The 17265-nt window shown below is 49.5% G+C and overlaps 1 protein-coding gene across 3 annotated transcripts; it reads left to right on the forward strand.

Moving 5' to 3' along the window:
- The first annotated feature begins 2714 nt into the window (after positions 1-2714).
- LOC105070507 (SLAM family member 9) lies at positions 2715-16777 on the forward strand. Of its 3 annotated transcripts, none has more exons than XM_074349622.1 (8): positions 2715-2900; positions 4195-4292; positions 7868-8233; positions 10269-10553; positions 12125-12259; positions 12464-12549; positions 12831-12900; positions 16355-16777. In XM_074349622.1, the coding sequence occupies exons 2-8, from the start codon at positions 4220-4222 to the stop codon at positions 16393-16395; spliced, it is 1056 nt and encodes a 351-aa protein (XP_074205723.1). In that variant the 5' UTR covers positions 2715-2900; positions 4195-4219; the 3' UTR covers positions 16396-16777. The 3 variants fall into 3 exon arrangements, with proteins under 3 accessions (XP_074205723.1, XP_074205725.1, XP_074205724.1); XM_074349624.1 differs by lacking the exon at positions 16355-16777 and adding an exon at positions 14319-16327 and having other exon boundaries at positions 2716-2900; XM_074349623.1 differs by lacking the exon at positions 16355-16777 and having other exon boundaries at positions 2717-2900; positions 12831-16327.
- Positions 16778-17265: the final 488 nt, after the last annotated feature.

Here is a 17265-nt window from a genome sequence, read left to right on the forward strand (position 1 = left end):
TATTTTTCATGAGTTTTTATGACCAGAATAAATATGAGTTCAAGGAGGGTTAGCACTTAAAAAAATGATTTATTTTTAGAGCTGTTTTAGATTTACAGAAAAATAAGGAAGACAGCACAGAGAATTCCCATACACTCCACATAGAATTGCCTCTATTATCAACATCTCACCCTACTGACACTTGTCACAATTAATAAGCTGATGTGTTACGAGGAAGAGTCTGTACTTTATTCAGATTTCCTTCATTTTTACCTCATGTCCTTTTCTGTCCCAGGCTCTTGTCCAGGACATCCTCTTGCATTTAGTCATCATGTCTTCTTTGGCTCCTCTGGCTGTGACAGTTTCTCAGACGTTCCTGTTTTCATGGCAGTTTTGAGGCGCACAGGTCAGGTATTTGGTATAACATCCCTCAGTTGGGACTTGTCTGATGCTTCTTTATAATTAGTCAAGGGTCTGGGGGTTTGGGAGGAGGACCACAGAAGAAAGTGTTATTTTCATCACATTGTGTCAAGGATACATGCTCCCAACATAAGTCACCACTCCAACACCTGGCTAAAGGGAGTGTTCCCCAGGGGCACCCACTAAGAAGTTACTCTTCCCCTTTTTCTACACTGTCCTTGTTAAGAGCATTGGGGTCCCAGAAATCTGCCCACTAGACAAATCTTTTTAGTTGGGTCAGAAATTTCAAGAGGTTTCTGAATGAGGGAGATAGCCCCTGACTATCATGGGGACCCATCGTTTTGGGGGAAGAGATCCTGTTAACAGGAAGGAGACGTCTTGGGTCCCTGATTTGACACCTGTTCCCAGACTTTGATTACAAATGAATAACGTGCCATCCTATTTTATAGATCACCCTTGACTTAATTTTGTCAGCATGAGTGTTATCACCAAGAGTCTGACATTTCTTGAATATTTTAAGAATCTAGAGTTTTCAGACTTGAATTACTGAGGATAACACGGTGGATTTTGGGATTGTCCTTCTGAGGGGTGGATGTTCTTGGGGTGAATTATCACCTGAAGGGAGCTGGGAAGATAAGGCCACAGTGGAGCTCACCTTTGTTTTCCCACAGGCACTGTGCCGTGTGCCTGGGGCTGAGGGTTCGCCAGAGGGGGAGGTGCTGGGGGAGGTCGTGCTGCCCGTGAAGCCACCTTGGGGCTCTGTAACCACAGCAGATGGTGACCCGGACAGGAAGGGAGGGCCCTGGCAGTGCTGAGACACACATGTGTCCAGTAAATATTTGCTGAGTGGAAATCAGTCATGGTCGCCATGTGCAGCTTAGCTGAAAGATGTGTGTCCTGTTCAAGAACATATGTGACACCCCAGCGTCCTCACAGGAGGGCTGGGACAAGGGAGAGGCAGCAAGACAGCCACCCTCAGGTGCCGACCCTGCAGGGGCACCGGCCTGAGAGTGGGGCCTTCTTGCCTCCCCTGGTCACAGGGCCTGGGGCTGCATCAGAAGGAGGAGACAGGAGCCAGTGACCTGGTCATGTCACAAATGACTGACGACTTGCTGAAGTGCTGGGGGAGCCCAGCGCGGAGAGCACCTAGTTCCATCTGGGGCTGGACGGGGCAGCTCCCGGGGGCCATGTGAGCTGCATCTGGAAGGGTCAGTGGGCATTAGACAGGGGGCAGAGGGAAGGGTCTTCCTCCAGGGAGCGGGAGCAGGTGTGCGGGCTGGAGGCTGATGGGTGTTCCTCTCTTAGGCGCATAAAGGATGGGGTTGCCCCCTCAAATGGGGAGGTTTTCCCCAGTTACCTGCTCCTGCTGGGGCTCTCCCTCCTCTCTGTGCCCCCAATGAGAGGGTCTCAAATGTCTGTGGGCACGTTCTCGGGGGCTGCGAGTGGGGATGTGCAGAGCCCGCCCTCTTCCCCCTGGGGTGGAGTGCTGTGGTCGGAATGCCTCGGGTGGGTAGAAGGCTGTGTTGGGTGTCATGGTCTGTCCTCTCCCGCTGCACAGAAGAGACATGCTGACAACCAGCCCAGTCAAGGCTCTCTTGGGAACCCTAGTGACAAAGGAAGCCCAGCAGAAAGAGGCTGAGTGATCTGATGTGGTTGGGATGAGAGTCACCCACAAACTGAAGTCGGGGAAAGGTCTTCACCGGAGATGGGCACAGGCACAGGGTGGGAGCAGTCTCTCCACCAGGGAGGAGGGCAGGTCCACTGGTGGACAAGGGCCGCCTTGATCTCGGGGGTGCTGAGATGCAGCCACTGGCCTTAGTTTCTCGGCCTGGGGTGGAGTGAGGGAGGCAAGAGACTGTCTTGGGACAGGCCTGGTCTCCCTCCCCTCATGTGGCTCCTCAAGGTCTGAAGCCGTCTGCGTGTGGGAGCTTCACTGCACTGAGAGGACTTGGATCCTGGTAAGAAAGGCAGGGGCCTGGTCCTAGGTCAGGCTCCACTACATACTGGCTTCCAAACTTTGGGCTTATTTATTAACCTCTTTGGATCTTCAGTTTCCACATCTGTGAAATTGTTAGATAATTGTAATTCCATCTGTCTCTCATAGATGAGAATGCTCTGTAAATGTGAGAGAGCTAGATAAGCTGGGGGTGTTGATGACTGGGATGTTGCTTTGGGATTAGAGATCTTGTTCTTAAAAAGCACCGGGTGTTCTGCCAGCGTGGAGTGTTTACTTGTCTGGCAAGCTCCCAGTTCCCCGCCTGTAGCAGTTTCCTCTTTTCTTCTCTCTAGGCTCCTCCTCCCCTCCCAAATCCCGAGCAGATTGTTTACAGACCCAGAGAGCTCTCACACAGGGAGCGCTCACAGGAGGTGCAAGGACATGGGAGGTGAAAAATATGGGGCTTGCTTCTCATCCCCCTGAGAGTGACCAGGGGGTGAGCTGCCCACGTGCTGACACCGTACAGGAAGCTTCTGACCTCACGATTCATGGGTCACCTTTTGAGGTAATTTCTCCATTACTGGATTGGGTTGCATGAATCAAACTAGTGCTGTGTATTCTGTTGCCTGGGATGCTACAGGACGGTTTAGGGGAGCACAGAATGGACTCAGGTGACTTGCTTGAGGCCACCCAGTGGGATGGGACAGTGGCTGTGAGGTTGGGGATTTTTTTCTAGAGTCTGTTGTTAAGAGTCCAGACCCTACCCTTGATTTGATGTGTAAGTTTTTGCAGGTCACGTTGTCCATCTTGGTCTCAAGTTTCACATCCATATAGTGGGTTTAACAGGCAGTTCCCCAACTACCTTAAGTGCACAGTCATGGGGCTAGTCCTGGGGGGTCCAGCCTTGGAGTCTGGGCAGCTGGGAGGAAGCCTCAGTGGGGAGGAGAAGGGGGCACTGCCCAGAAGTGAGGTAGATGGTGCTACTCCCATAGGGTGTAGGCCCAAGAGTTCTCAGGTGCTGGGGGGTATTGAGTCTGGGGAGAGGCGGCCAGAGCCTGAGTGAGCCTCAGTGGGTGGGGTGAGTCTGACAGCCGAGGCCATGCCCGGAGGCCTGTGTAGATGTCTGTCGCGGCCCCTCTGTGACAGCAGGAGCAGGGCTGGCAGAGGCTTGAAGGGAAATGCTGGGTGGGCTGCAGACCAGGGCTTAGTTTGTGTGTATGGGGAGGCCTACTGACGCGTGTGGCCGCCGGGAAAGCTGTACGGGTACAAGCCATGGGAAGTGTCTGTATTTGCATAGGAGACGTGGGGAGCTGACACCTCCCCCAAGGAGCTTTGTTCTTTTGCTCACAGCTTCACGTTTAGGCAACTGACAGCTGAGTTTGTGGAAAATCAAAATCTGACTCATTATTTAGTATAAAGACAGAGGAGACAGGCCCTGATGCAGGGGAGGCCTAGCCCCACCGGGCTGAAGCGGTGTGACTCCTGAGCCGAGCCCAAGGCTGGCACTGATGGGCAGGGCTGCAGGGGGCAGAGCTGGTGCCCAGGGAAGCAGGTGAGGGGATTCCAGTGAGTGCCAGTGTGGGGAGTGTGAGACCCACAAGCTGGCGTCACCCTCTCCAGCACAGGGCCAGGCATGTCCCGGAGTGAGGTGGTTTATACATTTATTCTGCATTTGTTTATTGAGGGCCTGCGGCAGGAGCTGGGGATGACATGAAATGTCTGAGTGGGTGGCTGTAGGCTGGTGGGCTGTTGACACGGACCTAGCATGCTAGCTCCGCCCTGGGGGTGGGAAGAGCCTGCGTGCTCCGAGTAAACTTGTCCTCCTCTTTGTCCCTGCCTCCTGGATGTTTCCTCCGCAGCTGAACAGGCTGACGGGCGGCACTGATGGAGCCCTGCTCAGAAGACCCGCATCTCCGCAGGGCCTCCTGGCTCCTGGGGCTCACCAGCCTCCTCCTCAGTGAGTGGCCGGGGCTCCGGGAGGGAGGGCTCTGGGGTGGAACAGGGAGGCAGGGTCTCCTTTCCGTGTCTGATGTCTTTCACGAACAAAAAGACAAAACAGCTCTGTTATAATTTGGCAAATGTAGTGTGTTTGGTTTACAGATGAACTATAGAACAAAATGGCCTTTTGCTTGTGGTGAGGCCAGGACCTCTGAGCTACCACTGCCTGGGCTGCACTTAGGGAGCCATTTCCAGGGAGATGAGGCTGCTTCTGCTGCAAGAACAGGGAAGCCAGGAGCTGCCAGGAGCTGCCTGCCTGGAGCTGCCTGGGGAGAGGGATGGAGACAGAGAAGCCGGCTCCTGGGGACAGAGGGGTGGGACGAGGGTTTCCCTGCTCTGGACTCAGAGGAGACATAACAGCCTCTGCAGCTTCCTGTGGAGTTGGGGGCCAGCTAGAACCCCGGGTCTGAGCTAGAGGAAGCAACTCTAACGTGAGTTTCTTGAGCAATATTCAGAAGGCTGAATACAATGAAATTCTTCTTTCATAAAAGGAACGGCAGCCTCTAACATTTTCGGGTGTCTGTAAACCCACATGTTGTAAGAATATGGAGAAACCGAGAAAGGAACAGTAGAGTGCTGGTGTGGGCAGGCAGCGGGAAGTAGGAACATCAGAAGTTAAACAAAAAGGGAACTGAAGGAAAGACTATCTTGAAAAACAGGCACATTTATGACTTTATCAGAGGTTATATGTTTACAACAAAGTAAGTAAAAACCAATGAGGAAATAATAAGGCGTAGTGAATCATGAATTCTGAAGAAAGCTTGGAAAGCCTTTAATGTTTCAATTTTTTATTTTATTATCCCAGCCACTATATGAACGAGCAGGAGTTCTATGAAATTTAATGGACTAGAGGGCACCTGTAAACAGATTTTTTGAAATAACAATGAGCTTTGCAGAACATTACCCTCTATAACTAGGTAACTTTGTGTCAACAGTAAAGTGCAGGCTTTTGCTTTTCTTCATTTTATTTAACTGAAAAATGTGTGATATTATTTAGAGTTTTCTCCTTAACCTCTGGTGTTGGAAGAATACATAGGGCAAAGAGAGAGGGGGAGAGACAGAATGAGAGGGAGAGAGAGAAATAGAATTTTAAGTTGGTTTGTGAGCATGCACTTCCCCTTTCCCAGGAGAGGAAGTGAAGGATGAGCCCAGGAACTGCCCAGGTCCTGGTGGTGAGTCAGCCATGCTGGGACAGGGACAAGGATGGGCAGCTCCTGCAGGGGAGGAGTGCTGGCTGGGAGAGAGGAGACCCGGAAGTCAGGTCTGGCTCTGCCCTGTGTGACCAGGACAAGCTCACTTCCCGGGGAGCCGCCTCCTCTGGGACAGGAGGGGCCTGGGCTGTCCCCCTCTAAGTCCTCTCCCAGCTGGGACGTCCTGGGATTCGGTGCCTCCACCCAGATGGGACTCTCCTGTGGGTGCTTCAAGGCCTCTGCTCTGTCTCTTCATCCTGTCCTGTCCTCTTCCTGTGTCCTGACAGGGACTGGCATCTGATGAGTCCGTGTAGGGCAACTTCAAAGAGCAGATTCTCGTCATCCCTGTGGTCACTTCTCAGCCCTCCAAGAAGGGAGGGAGTGCTCTTCTTCAAGCCTCTCCTTTGGAACCCGGCCCAGCACTCTGTTTTCTCTGCATCTGCTCCTGTAGACCTCCTAGTGAAATGAAGGACACCACCTATCTTCCCACAGCCTGTGGAAAACTTCTTTGCAAGCCACGCGCAGGAAAGCATGTTAAGGCTGCGTTAAACCTACTGTGAGAACCCCAGTCCTGTGCGGGGAGCTGAAGGGACTGGGGTGAAGGCCCGACCCAGAGGGGATGCTTGATTAAGTGAGTTAGTGACTAAATGAGTACAAGGAAATACCAGAAATACTTGCATGTGTGAATACTGGCCTGAGTTAGTCTCTGCTTCCAGCGAGAGCCAGGAGTGGGCAGGAGGACAGCAGGAGGGAGGCGGGCTCGATATGGGGAGAATTTACTGATTTGGAGAATATACTGATTTGGTCCCTGGAAAGCAGCAGCCAACCCGGGCAGATCCTGACCTGATGAGAGAAGCAGATTGCTGTTCCCTTCAGGATAAGTCATTCTGTGGCCCTTTCCCTTGTCCTGTTCTGACCTACTCTGGTTCCCAGGAAGGACAGGTCAGAGGGTATCAGGTCCCCTGGGGCCTGTGTCTGAAGAGGGAGGACAGGCTTAGGAGGAGGCAGCCCTGAAGGTTGTACCCATGGTCACGCTCTGCATGAGAGTGACTGAGGACCGCCCACTGTGGCCGCTTGGGGACTGGATGGGGAAGAGCTGTCTTGGTGGCAGGGACAGCAGAGCTCACTACAGGATCATGTGCTCCCCACATATTCTAGTCCCTGGCAGCTAGCTAAGGCCTTGTGATCATGCTAGCCAAAAAGTATGAGCAGAGATCACACTACTTCTGGGTGGATGTGGTGAAACCCCATGTGTGATTCTCTTTTCTTCCTTCCCCGCTGTGGGGCTGGGAGCCTGTGAGGACGCTGTGGGTTCCGTGGGTGCAGCTACCAGATGGTGGAGCCTCCAACGTGTGTGACAGGACCCCCTCCTCACTCTCTCATGGGACTTGTGGTGGGGGATGAAACTCCCTTGTTCTAAGACCCTGAGGTATTGCTACTCTTTGTTACACAGCAGAGTCTAGACTGTCCTGACTACTACACTGCCTAGATGGAGCAGGGAAGGGAGCAGCTTTTATATTTGGATGAGGTGTCTGTTGCTGTGTAACCTGTCACCCCAAAACTTAATGCCTTAAACACCACCAGGTACAGGCTCACACTTTCTGTGGGTCAGGGCCCAGGGGTGCTTCAGCTGGGTCCTCTGGCTCAGGGTCTCTCAGACTGAAATCAAGATCTTGGCTGGGACTACAGTCAGCTCCAGGCTCAACTGGGCAAGATCTGCTTCTAAGCTCCCTCGTGTGATTGCTGATGGGAGGCAGTTCCTGTGGCTGTTGGACTGAGGGCTCCAGTTCCTCTCTGGATGTTGGCCGGAGGCTGCCCTTGGTTCCTCCTCACTTGGGCCTCTTCATAGGGAAGCTGACAACGTGGCAGCTGGATTCCTCAGAGTGAGCAAGAGAGAGTGAAGGAGAGAGAGAGAGAGAGTGGGAGCAGGAGGGAAGTCAGAGTCTTGTATAACCCAGTGTCACTGAGAGACATCCATCACGTTTGCTGTGTTCCCTTCCTAAGAACAAGTCATTAGGTGCAGCCCACACTCCAGGGAGGGGGTCACAGAAGGATGTGGACACGAGGCGGGGGTATCTTTGGGAGACAAGTAAGAAGTTCCTTCTACAATTATGCATTTAGTGCTGACAGAAAGTCCGCTAGGTAACCACGAGTAACCTATTCCAGATTACACTTTACTAGAACTACCAGGACTTAATTCCAGAACTTTTTCAAATGTATTATACTTGGCTGCCTCTGGAGAATCTAGGGAGTTAACTAAGGATTTCATTTAAAATGTGGATTCTGTAGTTCTCCTTCATTTTTGATGCGAAAACACTCACATTTCCTGTTCCCAATGCCCTAGGTGTCTGCAGCACTGGGGCCAAGAGTCCTGGAGCACAGGGTTCTGGAGCCCACGTTCCTCTGCAGAAGATCCAAGGAGCTTCTGTGTTGTTTCATGTGACAAAGGAGCCAGGAGCTGAGCTGGAGGAGGTCTCGTGGGGCTTTGGCCCTGAGTCAAACTACAGAGTCCTGCTGAAAGTCCATCCTGGGACAGATGCTCCAACTTGGATCAGCCTCCAGGACAAGTACCAGCAGAGGGTCCACGTGCCCAACATGACGTCCCTGAGGATTGAGAACCTGACATCTGAGGACAGTGGGCAGTACCGGGCTCGCATCAGCTTTGTTGGAGGAATAGAATGTACCCAGGTTTTCCCCCTCATTATCTACGGTACGTGACCCCCCCTCACCCCATCCCATAGCTCACCTCCTTCTTTTGTCACATAGGAGTGTCACATAGGTCTCATTTTGCAGGATTCCTTCCAGACAGCAGCCTTCAGACTTTATTTTACTGTTTAAAATTAGGGTCAGTGGGTTCACAAAAAATGGAGAGCAGAACTGAGATTCACACCAAGGATAAAATAACTTCAGTGTTTTGGGAGAGGAGTGTGAAAATCTAGGGAAGTGACATTGCCACAATTATTGTTCTTTATAGGTCTAAATCTGCTTAGTTTGTGTATTCATCGTCTGTTGCTGCTATAACAAATTGCTGTAATCTAGAGGCTTAAAACAACGCAAACTGACTATTTTACTGCGCTGTAGGTCAGAAGTCAGACATGGGTCTCACTGGATCAAAATCAAGGTGTTGGCAGGGCTGTGTTCCTTTCTAGAGGTTCCAGAATGAGATTCATTTATTTGTATTTTCCACCTGCTAGTGGCTGCTTACATTCCATGGCTTGAGACCACTTTCCTCCACCTTCAAACCTGGCAATAGTGGGACCAACCCTCCTCACTTTGTATCCCTCTGACTTCCTCCTCTTCTTCCTCCTACCATGTGATTACGGTGGTTCCATCCAGATAATTAAAACAGTCTCCTTATTTTAAAGTCCGCTCATTAGCAACCTTAATCCCATCTATTACCTTAATGCCACTTTGCCAAGTAATCTAACATATTCGCAGGTTCCGAGGATTGGATGTGGACAAATCTGGGACGACTGGTCATCTACACAGTTCAGAAATCCATGTGTAGTTAGTTCAGCTGCCCTCTCTCCTTTTACTCAGCACCAGCCCAAGGCCAGCCTCACTTACAGACTCCATAAATCCAGCTCAAAAAGCCTCAATAGATGACGGGAGAATCTTATGATGCAACACTTTCTAAGAACCTCACTTAGCCAGCACTTTCTTTCCTTAAGTTTCCTGTCCGCATGGGAAGATATCTGCTACGAGGGAGTGGCTGTTGCAGCAAGATTCCCATGTGATTTCCCTCCCTCCCTCCCTCCCTCCCTCCCTCCCTCCCTCCCTCTCTCTCTCTCTCTCTCTCTCTCTCTCTCTCTCTCTCTCTTTCTTTCTTTCTTTCTTTCTTTCTTTCTTTCTTTCTTTCTTTCTTTCTTTCTTTCTTCTTTTTCTTTCCATTTTTAAATTGAGTTATAGTCATTTTACAATGTTGTGTCAAATTCCAGTGTAGAGCACAATTTTTCAGTTATACACGAACATACATATATTCATTGTCACTTTTTTTTTTTTGCTGTGAGCTACCATAAGATCTTGTATCTATTTCCCTGTACTATACAGTATAATCTTGTTTATCTATTCTGCATATGCCTGTCAGTATCTACAAATTTTGAACTCCCAGTCTGTCCCTTCCCACCCCACCGCCCCCTTGGCAACCATGTGATTTCTAAGACCAGCTTATCAGTATGTCACGTCTTTTCCTGTGTGGACCTCAAGTTTAACTGCACGTTCTAACCAGACTCAGGCTTGTCATTCCTAGTTGCTGCCACTGCCTCTCCTGCAAATGTGTCCGCTGGGGAGCCTGGGACATCTCTCTGGGCTCCCAGACCTGGCCAGATGTCCTCCTTCCCTATGGGCCATGCAAGGCCAGGCATTATCTGAGCAGGAGAAGAGGGCAAGGGCCCTGACCCAGGACTGGTCCTTCTGTCCCAGACTCCTTCCTCTCCCAGGAGAAACCCCACTTTCTTAGAAATAAAGGGCTTTGGGTAGGTGGGATCCAGGCTTTATTTTCTTGTTGGAGATTTTTAAGGCTTGCTCAGTCTCATGAAATCAAATAGGGCTTAACTCAGTGGCTTCCTTCTTTATTGTCACTTGCTGTACGTTAAATATTGAGAAAGTTGTGTTTTATCTGTGAAATGCACTCGCCATCATTAAAGGGAGGATGCTCGGGTGTCCATGAGATAAGGAATCAGGACGTGCAGATGTAACTCTTTCTACTCATGTGAGGCTCCACGCTTCTGTCTCTCTTACCGCAGAGCCCGTGCCCCCTCCACAGATCTTGCTGGGGTCACCATCCATTGCTGCAGGCTGGTGCAATGTCACCCTGGAGTGCAGGGCCTCAGAGGACACAGAGGACCTGAATGTGACCTGGGAGAGCAGGGGCCTGGAACACAGAGTGACACCAGGACCGGCCCCCAACCCCTGGACCCTGGCTGTGAGCCTGCCCCTGAGCCAGCCTAGCCCCAGCCTCTCCTGTGTGGTCAGCAACCAGGTGGACCAGAAAACTGCCACGTTAGGCCTTGGGGAAGTCTGTGCCCATGGTGAGTGCATGGGGCACTCTCAGAGGGCAGACAGCACTGGGGTGAGGGCTCTGGGCTTTTCTCCTCTCCATGCTATAAGCACCACCTTCCACCTGATCATCCCGTACAGAAGTCTGGAAGGTACATCCAACTTGTCTCTGTTTTTCAAGGTGTCTCGCATCCATGCCCACATCTCCACCCCTTGCCTATCCTGCTCCAGGGCAGTACTTCTCCCACCCCATCCATTATCCACAGTGCGGCCACTGTCATCTTTTGGAAGAGAAATCGGGTTGGGCGACTGACCTGTGTTGTCTGGAGGAGTCTGACCCAGTGACTCCCTGTAGGAGTCCAGGCTCAGAAGCTTCTCAGCCCATGTTTCTGGCCTCACCTGCATGCTTCACAGTGAGCTGCTTGCCTGGAGTTTTCGGATATGTCCTGCTAGTGCAAGCTTTAGCCTCTGGAAATGCTGTTTCCTCCACCATCATTCCTCCTGCCCTTGGCCTTTGCTTCCTGACTTACTTTTATGGAAGGATCCCCTCAGGCACTGCTTCTTCGGGGGTGTGTGTGTGTGTGTGTGTGTGTGTGAGCAGGACAGTCACAGAGCGCCCTGCGCCTGGTTGTGGTTAATAAAGTGTGAACAAAGGGCGCGTCCGTCTCATGTTGCACACGGCCCTGCAGGCGCTGCCGCTGCGCCGCCCTCGGGCATCACTCCCTTAAGAGGCAGCCTGTGGTCACCCCACACTGAGTAGCTGTGCTCTGTTTATAGATTTGTCTGGATCACCTTGTGGACAGGGGCCATGTCTTGTTCTCCTGTGAATCTGTGTCCCAAGCAGAGCTTCTGGCAAAGTTTGCTCACAGTCGCTGTTTCAGTGAATGCATGAATGGCCTGGTACCCTGTGTGCAGTCTCGCCCCTCTAACCCATCCTCCACGAGCTGCTGGGGGGATCTGACGTGTCAGCATCACTTAAAATCCCATGTTACCCACCCCACCCCTGGCCCCATCCTGGAGCCTTAGATACAGTTCAGCACTCAGCATGACCCACAAGACCCTTTGGAAAGAGACCCCTTCCTCCCTCTGATCCTCCTCGCCCAGCTCCTCCCTGCCCTGTCCCTGCTCCCTGCTGCAGCAGGGTGTTGGCCACTCCCGGGGCTGGTGATTCCACACAACCATTCTCTGAATGTGGTGCTCCTCCTTCCGGGAATGCTGTGTCCACCCTGAATATCTGTGAAACTCCTACTCCTCCCTCGAGACTCAGTTTACGCATCACCTCCTCTGGGAGGCCCTCCCTGAAGACGTGTGTACAAGTTGTAATCCTCTATTGCACAGCAATGCCCTTGGCTGGCAGACTTTGATATTTTCTCAGTCATCCTTCTGGGTGACCACGTCTTGTTCATCTCAGTATCCCTAACATCAAGCAGGAGCTCAGGACGCGGTTGAATGAATAAAACTTCCCTGCTCCTCCCTCTTCAGCTTCTGAACCAGGACCCTTGAGACTCCTTCACCTGCTCTCCCTCTCTGTCCCCTTGGCAGGTGTATCTCAAGTTCTACCTTTCCTTTACCTTTCTTCACTCTCTCTGTTTGAGGAAAACAGATTCACATGGACAGGCCAGTGCTAACCTCCTGCCAGGCATCCTAGGGGCCACCGTAGCTATGCTGCTGATCCTCGGAGGTGGACTGTACCTTTGGAAGACACAAAAGAAGAAGGATAAGATGGAGACTAGAAAAGGCAAGTTGCACTTGCCCCTCTTGACTCAGATGCCTCCCTCCCCCACTGGACCCTTGGTTCCTCTCCTGTACTTTGCTGCTCAGGGAAGATCTCAGCACAGGGGATGGTGGGTGTGACCATGGCCTTTGGATCATAGCTTTGGCGGAAGGTACAGATTTTCAAACCCCAGGCTCAAGTTTCACTTTGTGTATGACTCGGGTACAGAATTGCAGGAGGACCACAGGGACCATGATGGTGGCATTGAGTACGCAGAGCTGAGCCAGCCGGAATCTCCAGAGGGCACATACAAGGTGAGAAGGTGGGAGCTGTGTTCAGCCTGGACTTTTCTGGATCTCTCCATGTCTCGATCTGGGCCTGTCAAGCCTAGTCATCTGCCTTTCCTGGCCCCACTGTCTCCAACTTTTTCAGGACAGTCAATGGTATTTGCTAAGAAAATGTATAACTTGGGTCAGTGTAGCGCTGGGCACGTTGGGCAAATTCACATGCAGTTCATGTCAGCAGCGCTGGTTTCATGTGGTCCCTCTGGGGCACCCCTCAGCTGTTCTAGGAATCCTCTGTCTTGCATTCCTAGGGTATGAGTGAACAACATCTCGGAGAAAACGAGGCCCTCAATACTGTCTACAGTGAGGTCCACAAGCCAGGTAGGCCATGAAGATAATTTAATTGGAGGAAGCAGAAGAATCAGCACTCTTAGGACTCCCCCACTCTGAGCTTGATCCTTGCTGACACCTGCCTCCTCCAGCTCTGGTCCAGCTCCAGCTGCCCCTGGTCTGTGTTCTCTGATCCTCCTGCCCTCAACTCTCTGGGCACACGTGGCCCTGTCACTTCCTCTGTCACCTCCCTCAGCTGCTCTCCCACTCAGGATCCTCACACCTGTGGGACAAGTGCTCTTCCTCCATCATTGACTCAGCTCCTGACCCGTCTCCTCCTGATGCTTCCCAAAGAAGACCTCCCTGACTGTGCATGTGTTCATCCCCACAGCCTCTGCCGTGTGGCTGGTGTACGTCCTTCTGAGAAACCAAGTGTAGAGGTGTTGGCCATGCCATAGAGGAGAGGGTTATGGCCTAGTGCTGGATGCTGAGTTGGTGGTCCATGGAGGCAGCGTGGGCAGGTGGGAGCCCACAAAAGACTATCCTTCTGTCCCCTCCAGCTCTGCTGGCCTCAGACCCTAGACCAGCCTCCTCTTTGCTCACTCACATCTCTCCACCTGGAATGACAGTTCCCTCTCCCTGCTCCTTGCTCTCATTTCTGCCTGTTGAAATCCTGCCATGCTGACCAAAGTACCCTTCCAAACCATGCATCCCGCGGAGCTTGTCTTGTTCCCAAAGGTTTGGAAATCGTCCCTCCCACACCTGACTTTTTCAAACACCTTCGACATAACTAAGACCCCTGCCACAGTCTGCCCTGCATTGGACATGACTCTTCCCTAAAGGACTCACCTGGGGCTCCCTCAGGAGGGTTGGGGGTTTAGGAGGCCAAGAACAAGGAGACAAGAATCACTCTGTGTGAAGGATCTGGTCCACCCTTCCTCCCACTCCTACAGGGGCTCAGCAGACTGAGACCCAGAGCACAGAGGCTGCTGAAGGTCTTCCTGAAAGTGAGACCACATGGAAGGAAGGGTAGATGAGATCACCTCCCCTGACCCTGCCTGGCCCAGAGACCTGAAGAGGGGGTTTCCTATCCCCCCTCCAGCCTCACATAGTCTGAGGTCCTGGTGCAGCCTGCACTGTGGTATGTGGGAGCTCCTCCTTTCCCTGGGGGGTCCTCACCTCCTCAAAGCCTCTGCCCCCTCCTTTGGGTCCCAGCTCTTGGGTCAGAGATGGAATCACTCTGGTATTACAATCTGTGGTACATGGTCTGCTGGCCTGGATTCCTGGGTCTCTTGGCTCCTCTCCCAGCTTAGCAAGCTTAGCTGCTTCATCTCTGACCTCAGAAAGCAAAGTTCTGAGCTGAAGTCTTGAGCATTATAAAGCAGTGTTATGATCCTGCTGGATGGTGCAGGGATAAGAGAGGCTCAGGGCTTCCATAACAAGGCTGTTTATAACCTCTTTCCACTCAGGCTGAACAGAAAGCTGAGAGAGAAGAAGGTGACAACTCTCACTGGCATCCCAGGTGAATAGCCATGGCTGGGCATCAGTGCCCATCAGCCCAGAAGCAGTATGTCAGGGTGCATTCATTCTAGGCTGTAGTTTAAAGACAAGTGGGTATTGAGGCCTCAAAGTATAAGTTGTGATCCTGTTATGCAAATACTATCATTATTCCCAGGAAACTACAGCACGGATAAATTCATGACCTTGCTCAAGGTCACGTAACTGATAGATGATAGTGCTAGAATGGAAATCTTGGAATTGAATTCTAAAGCTCTTGCTCTCACCACTGTATACTCTACCCATGTGATGGAATACTATTTATGTAATAAGAAGAGTAAATTACAACAATGTATTTGAATAGGAACTTGTCCATGAAATATTAGATGAGTTATGACATGTGTATATAATTGTAATTATATACAAACATATGTTTATATGGGCACAAAGCAGTCTAAAAGCTGTGATTGTATTTTCATTTTCATTTTCATTTGTCTCAAGGTATTTTTTAATTTCAACTTTGATTTCATCATTGACTCATTGTTTCTTTTAATAGCATGTTGTTTAATCTCCGTGCTTTCCTTTTTTTCTCTATATGTATGTTCAGGTATAACTGAAAAATTGTGCTCTACACTAGAATTTGACACAACATTTTAAAATGATTATGACTCAATAAAAAATGTTAAAAAAAAGGTCTAAAAGCTAAATAGGTCTAGAAGTTGACAGTGGTTACCCTCTGGGGTCTGTCTCTTCTGTATCATCGGATTCTTTATAACACTAATCAAAACAAAGATTATCTATTAAATCTCTTGGGCAGGGCAGTGACAGGATCAGAGCTGTGCTTCTGATACATAAAGCCACATACATGCCAACAGGAAGCTTAGCATTTTGGAAACCAGTTAACGTACTTAGGCTCATTTTCACTTTCTGTTGTGTTGATTGATGCCTTCAGGGTCTTTATTGAAATAACCCGAAATGTCTAAATCTGTCTACATAGAACAAGCAAAGTGAAAATTTCGGTCGAATTGATCCAAGTGGACACTCCCCATGAATTGCTTACAACCCAGGCTGTTCACTAGATCAACTAGAGAGCTTTTAAGAAAAGGTGCTTGGACAAATTCCAGTGTAGAGCACAATGTGTCTGTTATACATAAGCATACACATATTCATTATCACATTTTTTTTTTTTTTGCTATGAGCTACCACAAGATCTTGTAAATATTTCCCTTTGCTATACAGTATAATCTTGTTTTTCTATTCTACATATGCCTGTAAGTATCTATAAATTTTGAAATCTCAGTCTGTCCCTTCCCACCCCCCTCCCCCTTGGCAACTATAACTCAATATAAAAATGTTTTAAAAGAGAAAAGAACAGATGCCTGGACTCTATCCTGAAACTGAAACTGGGCACCATCTATATTTTAAAAAACTCAATAGATGATTCTGATGCATAATCAAGCTTGAAAACTGAAAGCTTTCGTCTGCATGAAGTCTTCAAAAGTCTCTTCAAAAATGGGGACATACCTGGCAAAGAGAGGTTGAGAGTTTGCCAAGATGTGTCTCGGCCTGTGCTAGTACATAGGCCAGTAAATGTTGGGTGACTGAAGGAATGGGCGAATGACAACACCCTATAGGCGGGTATTACAGTTGACCCCTGAGCAGTCAAAATTCTGTGTGTAAGTTTACAACTAGCCTTCCGTATTCACAATTCCGCATTCACAGATTCAAGCAATCACGGATCATGTAGCCCTGCAGTAGTACATGCTCATTGAAAAAAAAAACACAGCATATAAGTGGACTGGTGCAGTTCCAATTTGTGTGGTTTTCAAGGTTCAACTGTACTTTGATGTGCCCACCAAGGTCTGGCATGTAGATTCTGAACCAGAACCCAGAAGCTCCGTTTCATCCACTGCCCAGTGCTGATTTACCTTGGGGATGCAAAATCTTGATAATAAATGTTAAAAGACACTGATATGCAAAACCAGAATGTTTGTTTATTTATTTACAGTGAGACGTATCCTTGATAACTGGGCTGGATATCCCTGTTAGCCTGACGAAAACATCCTCTTCTCAAAGAGAGGCCACATGGGAAACCACTGGGCTGCTTGGGGAGCCCTGAGTCAGGACAGGTGAACAGATGCTGCTGGTCTGGATTCCAATGGCCATCTGGTCTAAGTCCTCCATCTCCATGGTGGGATGTACCTGCCCAGGACATGAGATTCTCCTGCCAGCTTGACTGAGCACTTCATTTGTCTCTGTCTCTCACCTCTCTTTATGCCCCATTTCTTGTTAACCATCCTTCTGGTCATGTGCATTTGTGAGATTAAGTCTTGCCCTGGTTTCAACTGGAATCATTGTAGCTGTACTATAATCCACATATGTGTGTTTTATTTAATCTCTAAAAGTTAAAAAAAAAATCCCCTCAAATCCATCCTTATTTCTCTCATTTCCAAATTGTAGTAGAGAATGTGGAGTGTGAAGACACCCCCTCAATACACCACATACCAACAGCTGAGTTACCAAGTTGCTTTTGTAAACAGACCCGAAGAGAAAAGCTGTGAACTGGTTAATGAGATCCTGTAGCTCTCAGGGCTGGAATGTTTACCTAATTTATCACCTAACCTTTCAGCAAGATCCTCTCATATTTAAAACAGCAAAACAACAATAACAACAAGAAAAAACTTTAAGAGAATGTAGTGTATAGTTAATGTCTATTCAGTTTTAAATCTTTTTAAAATGGAAAATTTCTTTAAAAATGTAAAATTGCTAAGATCAATTTACATGTGCATATAAACCTCAAAAAGTGAACACAGAAAATATTGTATAAAGGAGTATTTTGTCCTTCGAGGGCATGAGAGACAAAACCTATTACTGGTGAATTCTTCACATATTTAAAGAATAGATAATTTTTGTGCTAAC

The sequence above is a fragment of the Camelus bactrianus genome, chromosome 21 (genome assembly GCF_048773025.1).
Source record: "Camelus bactrianus isolate YW-2024 breed Bactrian camel chromosome 21, ASM4877302v1, whole genome shotgun sequence".
NCBI classification, from domain to species: domain Eukaryota; kingdom Metazoa; phylum Chordata; class Mammalia; order Artiodactyla; family Camelidae; genus Camelus; species Camelus bactrianus.

What these genes read in the sequence shown, in the direction of transcription:
- LOC105070507 (XM_074349622.1), top strand. Translation starts at nt 4,220, where the DNA reads ATGGAGCCCTGCTCAGAAGACCCGCATCTCCGCAGGGCCTCCTGGCTC. An exon ending in TTTCCCCCTCATTATCTACG is followed by an intron (nt 8,234 to 10,268) that starts GTACGTGACCCC and finishes CTCTTACCGCAG; the next exon opens with AGCCCGTGCCCCCTCCACAG. An exon ending in CTCCAGAGGGCACATACAAG is followed by an intron (nt 12,550 to 12,830) that starts GTGAGAAGGTGG and finishes TTGCATTCCTAG; the next exon opens with GGTATGAGTGAACAACATCT.